This window comes from Microchirus variegatus, assembly GCF_963457635.1.
Source record: "Microchirus variegatus genome assembly, chromosome: 6".
NCBI lineage: Eukaryota > Metazoa > Chordata > Actinopteri > Pleuronectiformes > Soleidae > Microchirus > Microchirus variegatus.
This window is the reverse complement of record NC_139807.1, coordinates 12,281,502-12,296,164: the sequence shown is the minus strand read 5'-3', so window position 1 is coordinate 12,296,164 and position 14,663 is coordinate 12,281,502. Positions and strand designations below refer to the sequence as shown.

At 42.0% G+C, this 14,663-nt stretch overlaps 3 protein-coding genes across 3 annotated transcripts; all 3 read left to right on the top strand.

Moving 5' to 3' along the window:
- Positions 1 to 1,133: 1,133 nt before the first annotated feature.
- LOC310928830 (protocadherin gamma-A11-like) lies at positions 1,134 to 3,997 on the top strand (the record flags this gene model as incomplete). The annotated part of the gene is made up of 2 exons (XM_083891481.1): positions 1,134 to 3,515; positions 3,968 to 3,997. 2 exons carry the CDS (start codon positions 1,134 to 1,136, stop codon positions 3,995 to 3,997), a joined length of 2,412 nt encoding a protein of 803 aa, XP_083747607.1.
- Positions 3,998 to 4,895: 898 nt separating this feature from the next.
- Positions 4,896 to 10,671, top strand: LOC310928829 (uncharacterized protein; the record flags this gene model as incomplete). Its single annotated transcript, XM_083891480.1, has 2 exons — positions 4,896 to 7,277; positions 8,272 to 10,671. 2 exons carry the CDS (start codon positions 4,896 to 4,898, stop codon positions 10,669 to 10,671), a joined length of 4,782 nt encoding a protein of 1,593 aa, XP_083747606.1.
- Positions 10,672 to 12,083: 1,412 nt separating this feature from the next.
- Positions 12,084 to 14,483, top strand: LOC310928828 (protocadherin gamma-A5-like; the record flags this gene model as incomplete). Its single annotated transcript, XM_083891479.1, has 1 exon — positions 12,084 to 14,483. The coding sequence occupies one exon, from the start codon at positions 12,084 to 12,086 to the stop codon at positions 14,481 to 14,483; it is 2,400 nt and encodes a 799-aa protein (XP_083747605.1).
- Positions 14,484 to 14,663: the final 180 nt, after the last annotated feature.

Below are 14,663 nucleotides of genomic sequence, written 5' to 3'. Positions count from 1 at the left end.
TTTTGTAAATGTTTAGGACTGGAAACAAATGGTTAACGCTGTTAGATCTGGAGTAGTCTTGTTTTTGTAGAACAAGCCTTAAAGTGGTCATCATATTGCCCCTGTCCATGGTGCTGAAACGACTGCAGCTAAGCTGGAAATGTAGTTTACTCTTTTAGACTTCTTTTCTGAAATGACGACTACGATTGGCAACGACATATATCCCCCTGATATTTTAACACATTGTGTATTAAAGTTGTTTTAATACATAGTTAATGCATGTCACAGCTTTGTATACTGCATTAGTTTATGCTGATATAATAGAGCTGTAGTTTGCTGAAGTATGAGTTTCTAATCAGTTTTATCAAACATTAAATTGAACTGGTACTAGGTCAACATAATAAATATTTTGCAATTTAAATCTTGCCCGGACTTATAATCCTGTCGTCTATCTCAAATATCCAAATTGGAAACTTACTATTATCAAAAACGCATATGATCTGAAATGAATGACTGATGAATGCTTTTGCATTAGCAATCACAATATTTATTATAATTTGATTGTCTTTTTCTGGGGACCAATGACATTTGAATATTTCGTATGTACACTGATAAATTATACATTTTAATACGCACATTTTAGCACAATTTATTTTAATGTATACTCAGATTTCAGACTGAAGAAGCTGGAATTGTAATTCACACACGGTGCTGAAAATGAGTTTCTATCGTGTTTTATTTGATCAAAGTTGCAGTTTGCCTATACACATGGCATAGACATGTATTGGTAATGGGAATGTGACATTCCGTGAATTTATTATTTTTGTTAATGTAATTAACTGACGCTTGTGGCAAATACTGTTCAGAAAGTGTAAGTCTACTGTTAGTTTATCATTGGTGATGATAAAGCGAGTTGTTTGAAGGTGTAAAGCGTAAAAAGCGGCTCATGGTGCCGCTGTGGGCCAGCACAACAACGGCGCAGACATCTCCACCCACTGTTACTGCATCAAGATCGGTTGGAATTTCACACAGCATTGTCTCCACGGCTATTTCTCATCTTTTTTTTTGCTAATATAGGAGTATTGTCCCTCTTTTGGAATAACATCGTTTTATGGGCGATCACTGATTTAGAAGTTGGACTTATTTTTCCGAGGATGAGCAACAAAGGATTTTCAGCGCTACGCCTGCTCTGCTGTGTAGCTTTCTTTATTGTTACACGGAACGTCGTTCATGGAGACCTGAGTTATTCTATCCCTGAGGAAATGAAGCGTGGATCTGTAATCGGAAATATAGCGAAGGATCTCGGTGTTGATCTGAGGACATTGTCTTCCCGAAAGGCCCGTGTGGATTTTGAGGGAACACAAAATCGGTACTGTGACATGAATCTGAACACCGGAGATTTGATCACATCTGAGAGAGTTGACAGAGAAAGCCTTTGTGGCGAGAAACCGTCGTGCGTCTTGAAAATAGATCTGGTGTTAGAAAATCCACTGGAGCTTCATCGTGTTAGTCTTCATGTTCAAGATGTGAATGACAATTCACCACAATTCAAAAAGAATTTGATTGAAATGGAAATAAGAGAGTCAGCTGTCAAGGGTAACCGCTTCTCCATCGAGGAAGCTCATGACGCAGATATAGGTCAAAATGATGTTCAAAGATACATCTTACAAAAGAACGATAACTTTATTCTTGCTGTTGATAGTAACAAGGTCGAACTAGTATTAGATAATACACTCGATCGAGAGAAACAAAAAGAGATGAATTTGCTTCTGACAGCTTTGGATGGTGGTTCTACTCAGAGATCAGGTACCGTAATCATACACGTCACTGTGCTGGATGCTAATGATAACGCCCCAGTGTTTAGCCAGGCCGTTTATAAAGCCAGTCTGCCTGAAAACTCTCCTCCTGATACTGCGGTGATTACTGTCAGTGCTACTGATGCAGATGAAGGAATAAATGGCCATGTAACATATGACTTTGGACACATGTCCGGCAATAATGTAAATGTATTTTCTATTGATCCTAAGGGAGGACTCATTTCAGTCAGCGGTTTGATTGATTTCGAAGAAACAAGTTCATTTGAAATGAGAGTTGAAGCTAAAGATGGTTTAGGACTAACCTCGTACGCTAAAGTTATTATAGGTGTTACTGATATAAACGATAACGCTCCAGTTATATACCTGAAATCACTGGCTAATCCCATACCTGAGAACGCTTCACCTGGTACAGAGGTGGGCATCATTAACGTGCAGGACAGAGATTCAGACAAAAGGGGGAAGGTCCGCTGCTCCATTCAGCAAAATGTACCTTTTAAATTAGTTCCGTCCATCAAAAACTATTATTCTCTGGTGACCACAGGACAACTGGACCGTGAACTGGTGTCTGATTACAACATTACAATCAGTGCCACTGACGAGGGCTCTCCACCTCTGTCCTCCTCTAAAACTGTTCAGTTATCTGTAGCTGACATCAACGACAACCCACCTGTGTTTGAGGAACAGTCCTACAGCGCATATGTGACTGAAAATAACAAACCTGGCTCCACTTTATGTTCCGTTACTGCTCGAGACCCCGACTGGAGACAAAACGGTACAGTGATTTATTCTCTGTTACCTGGTGAGGTGAACGGTGCCCCGGTGTCCTCCTATGTATCAGTGAACGGAGACACGGGGGTGATCCACTCTGTGAGGTCGTTTGATTATGAACAGCTGAGGAACTTTAAAGTCCAGGTGATGGCCAGAGACAACGGTTCTCCTCCACTCAGCAGTAACGTGACCGTCAGTGTCTTCATATCTGATTTGAACGACAACCCCCCTCAGATACTGTATCCCGCCCTGGAGGGAAACTCCTTCATGACCGAGCTGGTCCCCAAAGCTGCACACGGAGGCTCTCTGGTGTCCAAAGTGATAGCAGTGGACGCGGACTCTGGACAGAACGCCTGGCTGTCCTATCATATAGTTACATCCACTGATCCGGGACTTTTCAATATTGGTGTCCACAGTGGAGAGATCAGGACACAGCGGGACATTTCAGAATCTGACAGCATGAAACAGAACCTTATTGTGGCGGTGAAAGATAACGGACAGCCCTCTCTCTCTGCCACCTGCTCCATGTATTTAATTATTTCTGATAACTTGGCTGAGGTGACAGAACTGAAGGACATTTCTTATGATGAGAAGAATTCCAAACTGACCTCTTATCTGATCATCGCACTGGTGTCTGTGTCCACTTTTTTCTTCACATTCATCATCATCATTCTTGGTGTGAGGTTCTGTCGCAGGAGAAAGCCCAGACTGTTGTTTGACGGAGCAGTCGCCATCCCCAGCGCTTATCTCCCTCCTAATTACGCAGATGTTGACGGCACAGGAACTTTACGCAGCACCTACAATTATGACGCCTATCTGACAACAGGTTCTAGAACCAGTGACTTTAAGTTTGTGACATCTTACAATGACAACACACTGCCTGCTGACCAGACTCTGAGGAAAAGTCCCAGTGACTTTGTTGATCCGTTTGAAGACTTTGAGACCTCTGAGGTAGGGGCTTTAAAATACTTTGCACATCTGCTGTTCTTTTTTGAGCTATTAAGTGTACTTATTTAGTGGTTTCTGGTTTGTCTGTGTTGCTGTTTGTTTGTGAAATCACGGGGGGACTGAGCTGCCTTGGCGGAGGTCTACTCTTTTGTAGTTGTTACTGCCGCCGCTGGCTGGCGTTTAGGTGTATTCACTGTGTGTCTTCTATGAGTGATTCTGCGAAGATGCAACTACAGCCGTGTGATTCCCTGTTGAGGATTTGTCCTTCTGGAGCTGAGTCTACTTCCTGGTTCTTGTTCAATTGCGTCTGTGATAGGTGTGGCTTAGATTCGAACGAACTAGCCAATTAGGAGTCCTCAATCAACACCAGCTGCGCTATAAATTGCGCGTGTCCTCAGTTTCTCGCGGCTGTGGACTGGTGATCAGTTCGCCTGTTTATACCCTTGTGTGTCTAGAGAGTATTTAAGAGTATTCGTAATTCATAGTTCTCAGTATTTCCTGACTGTTGCCTGTCTGAGTGGCTTCAGTCAGCGTTTCTGGGAAACGTTGTAACGTATTTAGTTTATCACAGACCACCAGGAGTTGGTCACCCTTTCGGTTTGAGACCTTTAATTGCAGTGTAACTGGTCGTTTGATTTTGTCCTTACGTATTTTTGTAAACCTATGGGTACTGACTTCCTTTTGTTCGTTAGTGTTTTTTGTTAGCAATAGCTTAATAGCTGTCTTCCGGCTTCATTTAGTGTATTAGCTATCTAATACACGTTGTGTTTCAATCTTTGTCATATGGCACACACGTTTTGTGTGTGCAGAACCCAGATGGGATTGTTTTGCTGTTAATACTTGATGCATTGAAGATGGTAAACATGCGCGAGCACTGTCATAACATTTTGAATCCTATCCTTTTTTGTTTATTGTGACAGTAGTACTCTGGTTTAAGAAGCCTGAGAAACGCCCTCCCTGTCCATGGTGCTGAAGTTTGCTACCGTCCAAACTTTACTTTTGATCCAAAACAACTGAAGACATTTACGATTTTGTCATTTTTGAGGTTAAAATGTTAACAAAATGAATACATAATTGTTTTTTTCGCTCCAAGTTATTAGTTCCTCTACGTCGAGTGAAGAAAATGGAATAACATGCAGGTGTGAGGATGTCGACATACTCATGGTGTCGCTGTTGGTTGACAGAAAATATACAGTACACTTCCCACTCCACCCTCAATACAATAATCAATTGCCTGTTTTTTCTAGAGGATCTGTTGTGTCCACGATCATATTCTTTACATACATTGGTGTAGATTGTTGGATTATTTACTCTTTTTGGATTTCATCGTTGTTTCACCTTGACTGTGACATTTGACAAGCGGAGTACCCGTTTTGTATCAGGATGGGAGACAAAGGATTTGCAGCGCTTCGTCTGATCTTCTTCCTCGTTTACTTTATTCTGTCGCTGCAGCTCGTTCATGGAGACCTGAGTTATTCTATTCCCGAAGAAATGAATCGAGGCTCTGTTATTGGTAACATAGCGAAGGATCTCGGTGTTGATCTGAGGACATTGTCTTCCCGAAAGGCCCGTGTTGATTTTGAGGGGACACAAAAGCGGTACTGTGACATGAATCTGAACACCGGAGATTTAGTCACAGCAGAGAGAATTGACAGAGAAAGCCTTTGTGGCAAGAAACCGTCGTGCGTTTTGAAAGTGGATTTGGTGTTAGAAAATCCTTTGGAGCTACATCGTGTTAGTCTTCATGTTCAAGATGTAAATGATAATTCACCCAAATTCAAAAAGAATTTGATTGAAATGGAAATAAGAGAGTCGGCTGAGAAGGGTAACCGCTTCTCCATCGAGAAGGCCCATGACGCAGATATAGGTCAAAATACTATTCAGAGATACAGCCTACAAAAGAATGACTATTTTATTCTCGCTGTTGATAGTAACAAAGTTGAACTTGTATTGGAAAATAAACTCGATCGAGAGAAACGAAACGAGATGAATTTGCTTCTGACAGCTTTGGATGGTGGTTCTCCTCAGAGATCAGGTACCGTAGTCATACACGTCACTGTGCTGGATGCTAATGATAACGCCCCAGTGTTTAGCCAGGCCGTTTATAAAGCCAGTCTGCCTGAAAACTCTCCCCCTGATACTGTAGTGATTATTGTCAGTGCTACTGATGCAGATGAAGGAATAAATGGTGATGTAACATATGACTTTGGACACATGTCTGAGGAGGAAATAAATACATTTTCTATTGATCCTAAAACAGGAAGAATTACAGTCACAGCTTTAATTGACTTTGAAGAAACAAGTTTTTTTGAAATGACAGTCGAAGCCAAAGATGGTTTAGGATTAACATCGTACGCGAAAGTTGTAATAGATGTCACTGATATAAATGATAACGCTCCAGTTATATACCTGAAATCACTGACTAACCCTATAACCGAGGACGCCTCACCTGGTACAGAGGTGGGCCTCATTAACGTGCAGGACAGAGACTCTGAGAAAAACAAACAGGTCCGCTGCTCCATTCAGCAAAATGTCCCTTTTAAATTAGTTCCTTCGATTAAAAACTATTATTCTCTGGTGACCACAGGACAACTGGACCGTGAACTAGTGTCTGATTACAACATTACAATCAGTGCCACTGACGAGGGCTCTCCACCTCTGTCCTCCTCTAAAACTGTTCAGTTATCTGTAGCTGACATCAACGACAACCCACCTGTGTTTGAGGAACAGTCCTACAGCGCATATGTGACTGAAAATAACAAACCTGGCTCCACTTTATGTTCCGTTACTGCTCGAGACCCCGACTGGAGACAAAACGGTACAGTGATTTATTCTCTGTTACCTGGTGAGGTGAACGGTGCCCCGGTGTCCTCCTATGTATCAGTGAACGGAGACACGGGGGTGATCCACGCTGTGAGGTCGTTTGATTATGAACAGTTGAGGAACTTTAAAGTCCAGGTGATGGCCAGAGACAACGGTTCTCCTCCACTCAGCAGTAACGTGACCGTCAGTGTCTTCATATCTGATGTGAACGACAACTCTCCTCAGATACTGTATCCCGCCCTGGAGGGAAACTCCTTCATGACCGAGCTGGTCCCTAAAGCTGCACACGGAGGCTCTCTGGTGTCCAAAGTGATAGCAGTGGACGCGGACTCTGGACAGAACGCCTGGCTGTCCTATCATATAGTTACATCCACTGACGCAGGACTTTTCACTATAGGTGTCCACAGTGGAGAGATCAGGACACAGCGGGACATTTCAGAATCTGACAGCATGAAACAGAACCTTATTGTGGCGGTGAAAGATAACGGACAGCCCTCTCTCTCTGCCACCTGCTCCATGTATTTAATTATTTCTGATAACTTGGCTGAGGTGACAGAACTGAAGGACATTTCTCATGATGAGAAGAATTCCAAACTGACCTCTTATCTGATCATCGCCCTGGTGTCTGTGTCCACTTTTTTCCTGACCTTCATCATCATCATCCTGGGTGTGAGGTTCTGTCGCAGGAGAAAGCCCAGACTGTTGTTTGACGGAGCAGTCGCCATCCCCAGCGCTTATCTCCCTCCTAATTACGCAGATGTTGACGGCACAGGAACTTTACGCAGCACTTACAATTATGACGCCTACCTGACAACAGGTTCTAGAACCAGTGACTTTAAGTTTGTGACATCTTACAATGACAACACACTGCCTGCTGACCAGACTCTGAGGAAAAGTCCCAGTGACTTTGTGGATCCTTTTGAAGACTTTGAGACTTCTGAGGTAGGGCCCTTTTAAACTTCTCCAAGTGCTTTTTTTTGGTCTACTGTCCATGTTTTCTTTAAAACAGTTGCCAGACTGTCAAACAGCTTTGTATTAATATTAAAGTGAACTATTTTATTAATCGTTTGTTTATACCCTCCCCCTCATGCAGTACACACTCGATAATGCCTTTTATGGGGCTTTTTCAGAGTGACGTCCAACTGTGTGATATTACGACAGCCTTAGCAATTTGCCTCAGACTTTCATAAATAATTGTTTTGTAGTTATTGTCGTGCACCAATTTATTGACATAATATCGTGTCGTAAACTCATCAACTCTCTTCACTTTGTAAATTATATTTCGCCTTTTTCCATGATTATTATTATACTTGTGAATGTTGCTTTTAGTCGCAAAACTAATGTCCTCTCCCCTGCGTCACGTTGTTGGACACAGATAATTCTGGTTGTATTCATTAAGTCAATATTACGGCGCAACATTACTTCATGGAGAAGCAAGAGATTCCAAATTACCGTCAAGATAAAAATACGTGCAATATATGTATTTGTCTTTTGTCCTGTTGCTCAGTTACGATAATGAAATATTAAGTGTAATACAAATACTACTAGTTGTTAAAATAATAATAATGCGAACGTGTAATAATGCAGCTTTAACGGGTTAGTTTACTGTGTAAATAAATTTGTGAGATTTGTTATCATGTGGAAACGTAGACTAAAAGAAACCATGCATTTGTAGAATATTTCCTAACATTGTAGATGTGGAGATGGAAATGCACTCATGGCGTCGCTGTTGGCTGACAGAAAATATACACTCGCCACTCCACCCACTACTGCATTTTATCGGTTTTGTATTTTTCCTTATTCGAGGGATAATCTGTTGTATCGCCGAGCATGTGATTTTTGCACCTGGAAGAGCAGTTTTGGAGTACTTGGATTTTATTGTTGTTTCACTTTTGGCATTAATTTTGAACGCGCTGAGGACACGTTTTGTGTCAAGATGGAAAACAAAGGATTCTCAGCGCTTCGTCCGGTCTTTCTCCTCGTTTGCTTTATTCTGATGCTGCATCTCGTTCATGGAGACTTTAGTTATTCTGTTCCAGAGGAAACTAAACGAGGATATGTTATTGGAAATATAGCGAAGGATCTCGGCATTGATTCTAAGACGCTATCTTCCCGACAGGCCCGTGTTGATTTTGGTGGAAGTCGAAAAAGATACTGTGACATGAATCTGAACACCGGAGATTTGATCACGTCAGAGAGAATTGACAGAGAAAGCCTTTGTGGCAAGAAACCGTCGTGCGTTTTGAAAGCAGATCTGGTGTTAGAGAATCCGTTGGAACTTTACCATGTTAGTTTACATGTTAAAGATGTAAACGACAACGCCCCGCAATTCAACGATGATTTGATTGAAATGGAAATATGGGAGTCAGCTGAGAAGGGTAACCGCTTCTCCATTGAGGAGGCCCATGACGCAGATATAGGTCAAAATGCGGTTCAAAGATACAGCCTACAAAATAATGATAATTTTATTCTCGCTGTTGATAGTAACAAAGTTGAACTTGTATTGGAAAATAAACTCGATCGAGAGAAACTAAACGAGATGAATTTGCTCCTGACAGCTTTGGATGGTGGTTCTCCTCAGAGATCAGGTACTGTAGTCATACACGTCACTGTGCTGGATGCTAATGATAACGCCCCAGTGTTTAGCCAGGCTGTTTATAAAGCCAGTCTGCCTGAAAACTCTCCTCCTGATACTGTGGTGATTACTGTCAGTGCTACTGATGCAGATGAAGGAGTGAATGGAGATGTAACATATCAGTTTGGTCACGTGTCTGATGACGAATTAAATGTATTTTCTATTGATTCTAAAACGGGAGAAATCACATTAACTGGTCAGGTTGACTTTGAAGAAATCAATTCTTTTGAAATCAGAGTGAAAGCTAAAGATGGTTTAGGACTAACATCGTACGCTCAAGTTATAATAGATGTTGTTGATGTAAATGATAATGCTCCAGTTATATACCTGAAATCACTGACTAACCCCATCCCTGAGAACGTGTCACCTGGTACAGAGGTGGGCCTCATTAACGTGCAGGATGAAGATTCGGACAATAACCAAAATGTCCGCTGCTCCATTCAGCAACATGTCCCTTTTAAGTTAGTTCATTCTATTAAAAACTATTATTCTCTGGTGACCACAGGACAACTGGACCGTGAACTAGTGTCTGATTACAACATTACAATCAGTGCCACTGACGAGGGCTCTCCACCTCTGTCCTCCTCTAAAACTGTTCAGTTATCTGTAGCTGACATCAACGACAACCCACCTGTGTTTGAGGAACAGTCCTACAGCGCATATGTGACTGAAAATAACAAACCTGGCTCCACTTTATGTTCCGTTACTGCTCGAGACCCCGACTGGAGACAAAACGGTACAGTGATTTATTCTCTGTTACCTGGTGAGGTGAACGGTGCCCCGGTGTCCTCCTATGTATCAGTGAACGGAGACACGGGGGTGATCCACGCTGTGAGGTCGTTTGATTATGAACAGTTGAGGAACTTTAAAGTCCAGGTGATGGCCAGAGACAACGGTTCTCCTCCACTCAGCAGTAACGTGACCGTCAGTGTCTTCATATCTGATGTGAACGACAACTCTCCTCAGATACTGTATCCCGCCCTGGAGGGAAACTCCTTCATGACCGAGCTGGTCCCTAAAGCTGCACACGGAGGCTCTCTGGTGTCCAAAGTGATAGCAGTGGACGCGGACTCTGGACAGAACGCCTGGCTGTCCTATCATATAGTTACATCCACTGACTCGGGACTTTTCACTATAGGTGTCCACAGTGGAGAGATCAGGACACAGCGGGACATTTCAGAATCTGACAGCATGAAACAGAACCTTATTGTGGCGGTGAAAGATAACGGACAGCCCTCTCTCTCTGCCACCTGCTCCATGTATTTAATTATTTCTGATAACTTGGCTGAGGTGACAGAACTGAAGGACATTTCTCATGATGAGAAGAATTCCCAACTGACCTCTTATCTGATCATCGCACTGGTGTCTGTGTCAACTTTTTTTCTGACCTTCATCATCATCATCCTGGGTGTGAGGTTCTGTCGCAGGAGAAAGCCCAGACTGTTGTTTGACGGAGCAGTCGCCATCCCCAGCGCTTATCTCCCTCCTAATTACGCAGATGTTGACGGCACAGGAACTTTACGCAGCACTTACAATTATGACGCCTACCTGACAACAGGTTCTAGAACCAGTGACTTTAAGTTTGTGACATCTTACAATGACAACACACTGCCTGCTGACCAGACTCTGAGGAAAAGTCCCAGTGACTTTGTTGATCCGTTTGAAGACTTTGAGACCTCTGTTGAGGTAGGCGCCTTTTAAGCTTCTTGTCAAAAGCGCTGATCTTTGGATTGTTGTTAATGTTTTCAACAGTGGTATGTGCCAAATGTCTTCTCATTCAAAATTCCCTTTGACAGATATTGTATGCTTTTAGAGCGGGATAAACCCAGTTTATAGACTACGTGATTAGTTAAATAGACCTTTCGTCAAAATTGGCAGCACATGACGAGATGCAATAGTATAATGCAGCAGAAGCATTTGTCATTTTATATCACGTGGTGGTCACACTAGGCTTGTCTTCAGACAGTAGCTTTTATTGTTAATAGTTTTGTACATTTTGCTTATTTATATTGTCCATTTAACGCCCTAATATTTTGATTCTCGTTCTTTTGGCTTTCTACTCTGTCGTTTGTACTAAATAGTTTCACTACTATTCTCATGACTCACTGGTGAACTAGACGTGGGTGGATTGCACTGGTAAAGAATAAAGTTGTAAATATTATTGCACATAATCCCTAAAAAAAGATAGATAATTAGTTCATTTTCTAAAATACATGTGCAAAAAAAGGAACATTCTCATGGTGCCGCTGTTGGCTTTCAGGAAAAAAAAGCATTATTTGAAGGTATGAAACCATCCATAATCATTTTGATGCCATGATGAAATATATAACTAAGTTATTTGTCAAATACCAAGAGGCATATACAGATTCAAGTAGCATATTTTATTTCACATTTTCCTTACATTGAAATGCTCCTTATACATTCAGATTATGACTTTTCCCACTCGTTGGGAACATCTGGACTAGAATGTAGAACAGCATTGAAGTAAAGTGTCTCCACATGACAACAGCACAATGCAGCTTACACGTTGTGAATTAGTATTGCCGTAAAAAAATATGTATCACAGGCTTTGTGTGTTCAGAATCCAGACATGTTTTTTTTGCTGTTAATTCTTGATACGTTGAAGATCCTAAATATGCGCGACCACTGCCTTAACATTTTGAATATTTCACATTTTTTACTGTGACGTTTACTTCAACTTCAGCAGTCCGTGTGTACTCCTTCCCTGTCCATGGTGCTGAAGTTTGCTGCCGTTCTTTCTTTGTGGATAACATTCAACGAAATATATTTATTATTTAATTGGTTTTCTTTTTGAGTTATTAGTTCCTTTTGACGACGTTTGAGGTTTTGTCTTTGTTTAACATGCAGGTGCGAAAATGTCAAAATACTCATGGTGTCGCTGTTGGTTGACAGAAAATATACAGTACACTAACCACTCCACCCTCCACTACAATAATCAGTTGGATGTTTTTTCAAGAGGATCTGTTGTGTCCATGAACATATTCTTTGCATACATTGATGTAGAATATTGGATTATTTACTCTTTTTGGATTACATCGTTGTTTCGCATTGACTGTGAAATTTGACAAGAGGAAGACCCGTTTTGTGTCAGGATGGGAAACAAAGGATTTTCAGCGGTTCGTCTGATCTTGTGCTTCGTTTGCTTTATTCTGATGCTGCAGCTCGTTCATGGAGACCTGAGTTATTCTATTCCCGAAGAAATGAATCGAGGCTCTGTTATTGGTAACATAGCGAAGGATCTCGGTGTTGATTTGAGGACATTGTCTTCCCGTAAGGCCCGTGTTGATTTTGAAGGGACACAAAAGCGGTACTGTGACATGAATCTGAACACCGGAGATTTGATCACATCAGAGAGAATTGACAGAGAAAGCATTTGTAGCAAGAAACCGTCGTGCGTTTTGAAAGTAGATCTGGTGTTAGAAAATCCTTTGGAGCTGCATCGTGTTAGTCTTCATGTTCAAGATGTAAATGATAATTCACCAAAGTTCAAAAATATTTTGATTGAAATGGAAATAAGCGAGTCGGCTGAGAAGGGTAACCGCTTCTCCATCGAGGAGGCCCATGACGCAGATATAGGTCAAAATAATATACAGAGATACAGCCTACAAAAGAATGACTATTTTATTCTCGCTGTTGATAGTTACAAAGTTGAACTTGTATTGGAAAATAAACTCGATCGAGAGAAACAAAAAGAGATTAATTTGCTTCTGACAGCTTTGGATGGTGGTTCTCCTCAGAGATCAGGTACCGTAGTCATACACGTCACTGTGCTGGATGCTAATGATAACGCCCCAGTGTTTAGCCAGGCCGTTTATAAAGCCAGTCTGCCTGAAAACTCTCCTCTTGATACTGTAGTGATTACTGTCAGTGCTACTGATGCAGATGAAGGAATAAATGGAGATATAACATATGACTTTGGACACTTGTCCGAGAACGAAATAAATACATTCTCCATTGATCCCAAAACTGGGAGAATTACAGTAATTGCTTTAATTGACTTTGAAGAAACAAGTTCATTTGAGATGAGAGTTGGAGCCAAAGATGGTTTAGGACTAACATCGTACGCTAAAGTCATAATAGATGTCACTGATATAAATGATAACGCTCCAGTTATATACCTGAAATCACTGACTAACCCCATAACTGAGGACGCCTCACCTGGTACAGAGGTGGGCATCATTAACGTGCAGGACAGAGACTCGGAGAAAAACAGACAGGTCCGCTGCTCCATTCAGCAAAATGTCCCTTTTAAGTTAGTTCCTTCTATTAAAAACTATTATTCTCTGGTGACCACAGGACAACTGGACCGTGAACTAGTGTCTGATTACAACATTACAATCAGTGCCACTGACGAGGGCTCTCCACCTCTGTCCTCCTCTAAAACTGTTCAGTTATCTGTAGCTGACATCAACGACAACCCACCTGTGTTTGAGGAACAGTCCTACAGCGCATATGTGACTGAAAATAACAAACCTGGCTCCACTTTATGTTCCGTTACTGCTCGAGACCCCGACTGGAGACAAAACGGTACAGTGATTTATTCTCTGTTACCTGGTGAGGTGAACGGTGCCCCGGTGTCCTCCTATGTATCAGTGAACGGAGACACGGGGGTGATCCACTCTGTGAGGTCGTTTGATTATGAACAGCTGAGGAACTTTAAAGTCCAGGTGATGGCCAGAGACAACGGTTCTCCTCCACTCAGCAGTAACGTGACCGTCAGTGTCTTCATATCTGATGTGAACGACAACTCTCCTCAGATACTGTATCCCGCCCTGGAGGGAAACTCCTTCATGACCGAGCTGGTCCCTAAAGCTGCACACGGAGGCTCTCTGGTGTCCAAAGTGATAGCAGTGGACGCGGACTCTGGACAGAACGCCTGGCTGTCCTATCATATAGTTACATCCAGTGACCCGGGACTTTTCACTATTGGTGTCCACAGTGGAGAGATCAGGACACAGCGGGACATTTCAGAATCTGACAGCATGAAACAGAACCTTATTGTGGCGGTGAAAGATAACGGACAGCCCTCTCTCTCTGCCACCTGCTCCATGTATTTAATTATTTCTGATAACCTGGCTGAGATGACAGAATTGAAGGAGATTTCTAATGATGAGAAGAATTCCAAACTGACCTCTTATCTGATCATCGCCCTCGTGTCTGTGTCCACCTTTTTCCTGACCTTCATCATCATCATTCTGGGTGTGAGGTTCTGTCGCAGGAGAAAGCCCAGACTGTTGTTTGACGGAGCAGTCGCCATCCCCAGCGCTTATCTCCCTCCTAATTACGCAGATGTTGACGGCACAGGAACTTTACGCAGCACTTACAATTATGACGCCTACCTGACAACAGGTTCTAGAACCAGTGACTTTAAGTTTGTGACATCTTACAATGACAACACACTGCCTGCTGACCAGACTCTGAGGAAAAGTCCCAGTGACTTTGTTGATCCATTTGAAGACTTTGAGAACTCTGTGGAGGTAGGAGCGTATTAAACTTATTGTTATCACTGCATTTTTATTGACTTGTTTTCCACGTTTTCTTGAATACATTTGCCCGACATTTCAAATTAATTCGTAGTTATAGAAGTACAATATTTAGTTTTAGAATAGCCGTATGTTAATCTGCAATTCCCTGATTAAGTTTTCCCCCCAAAAAATTATTATCTCTTGTAA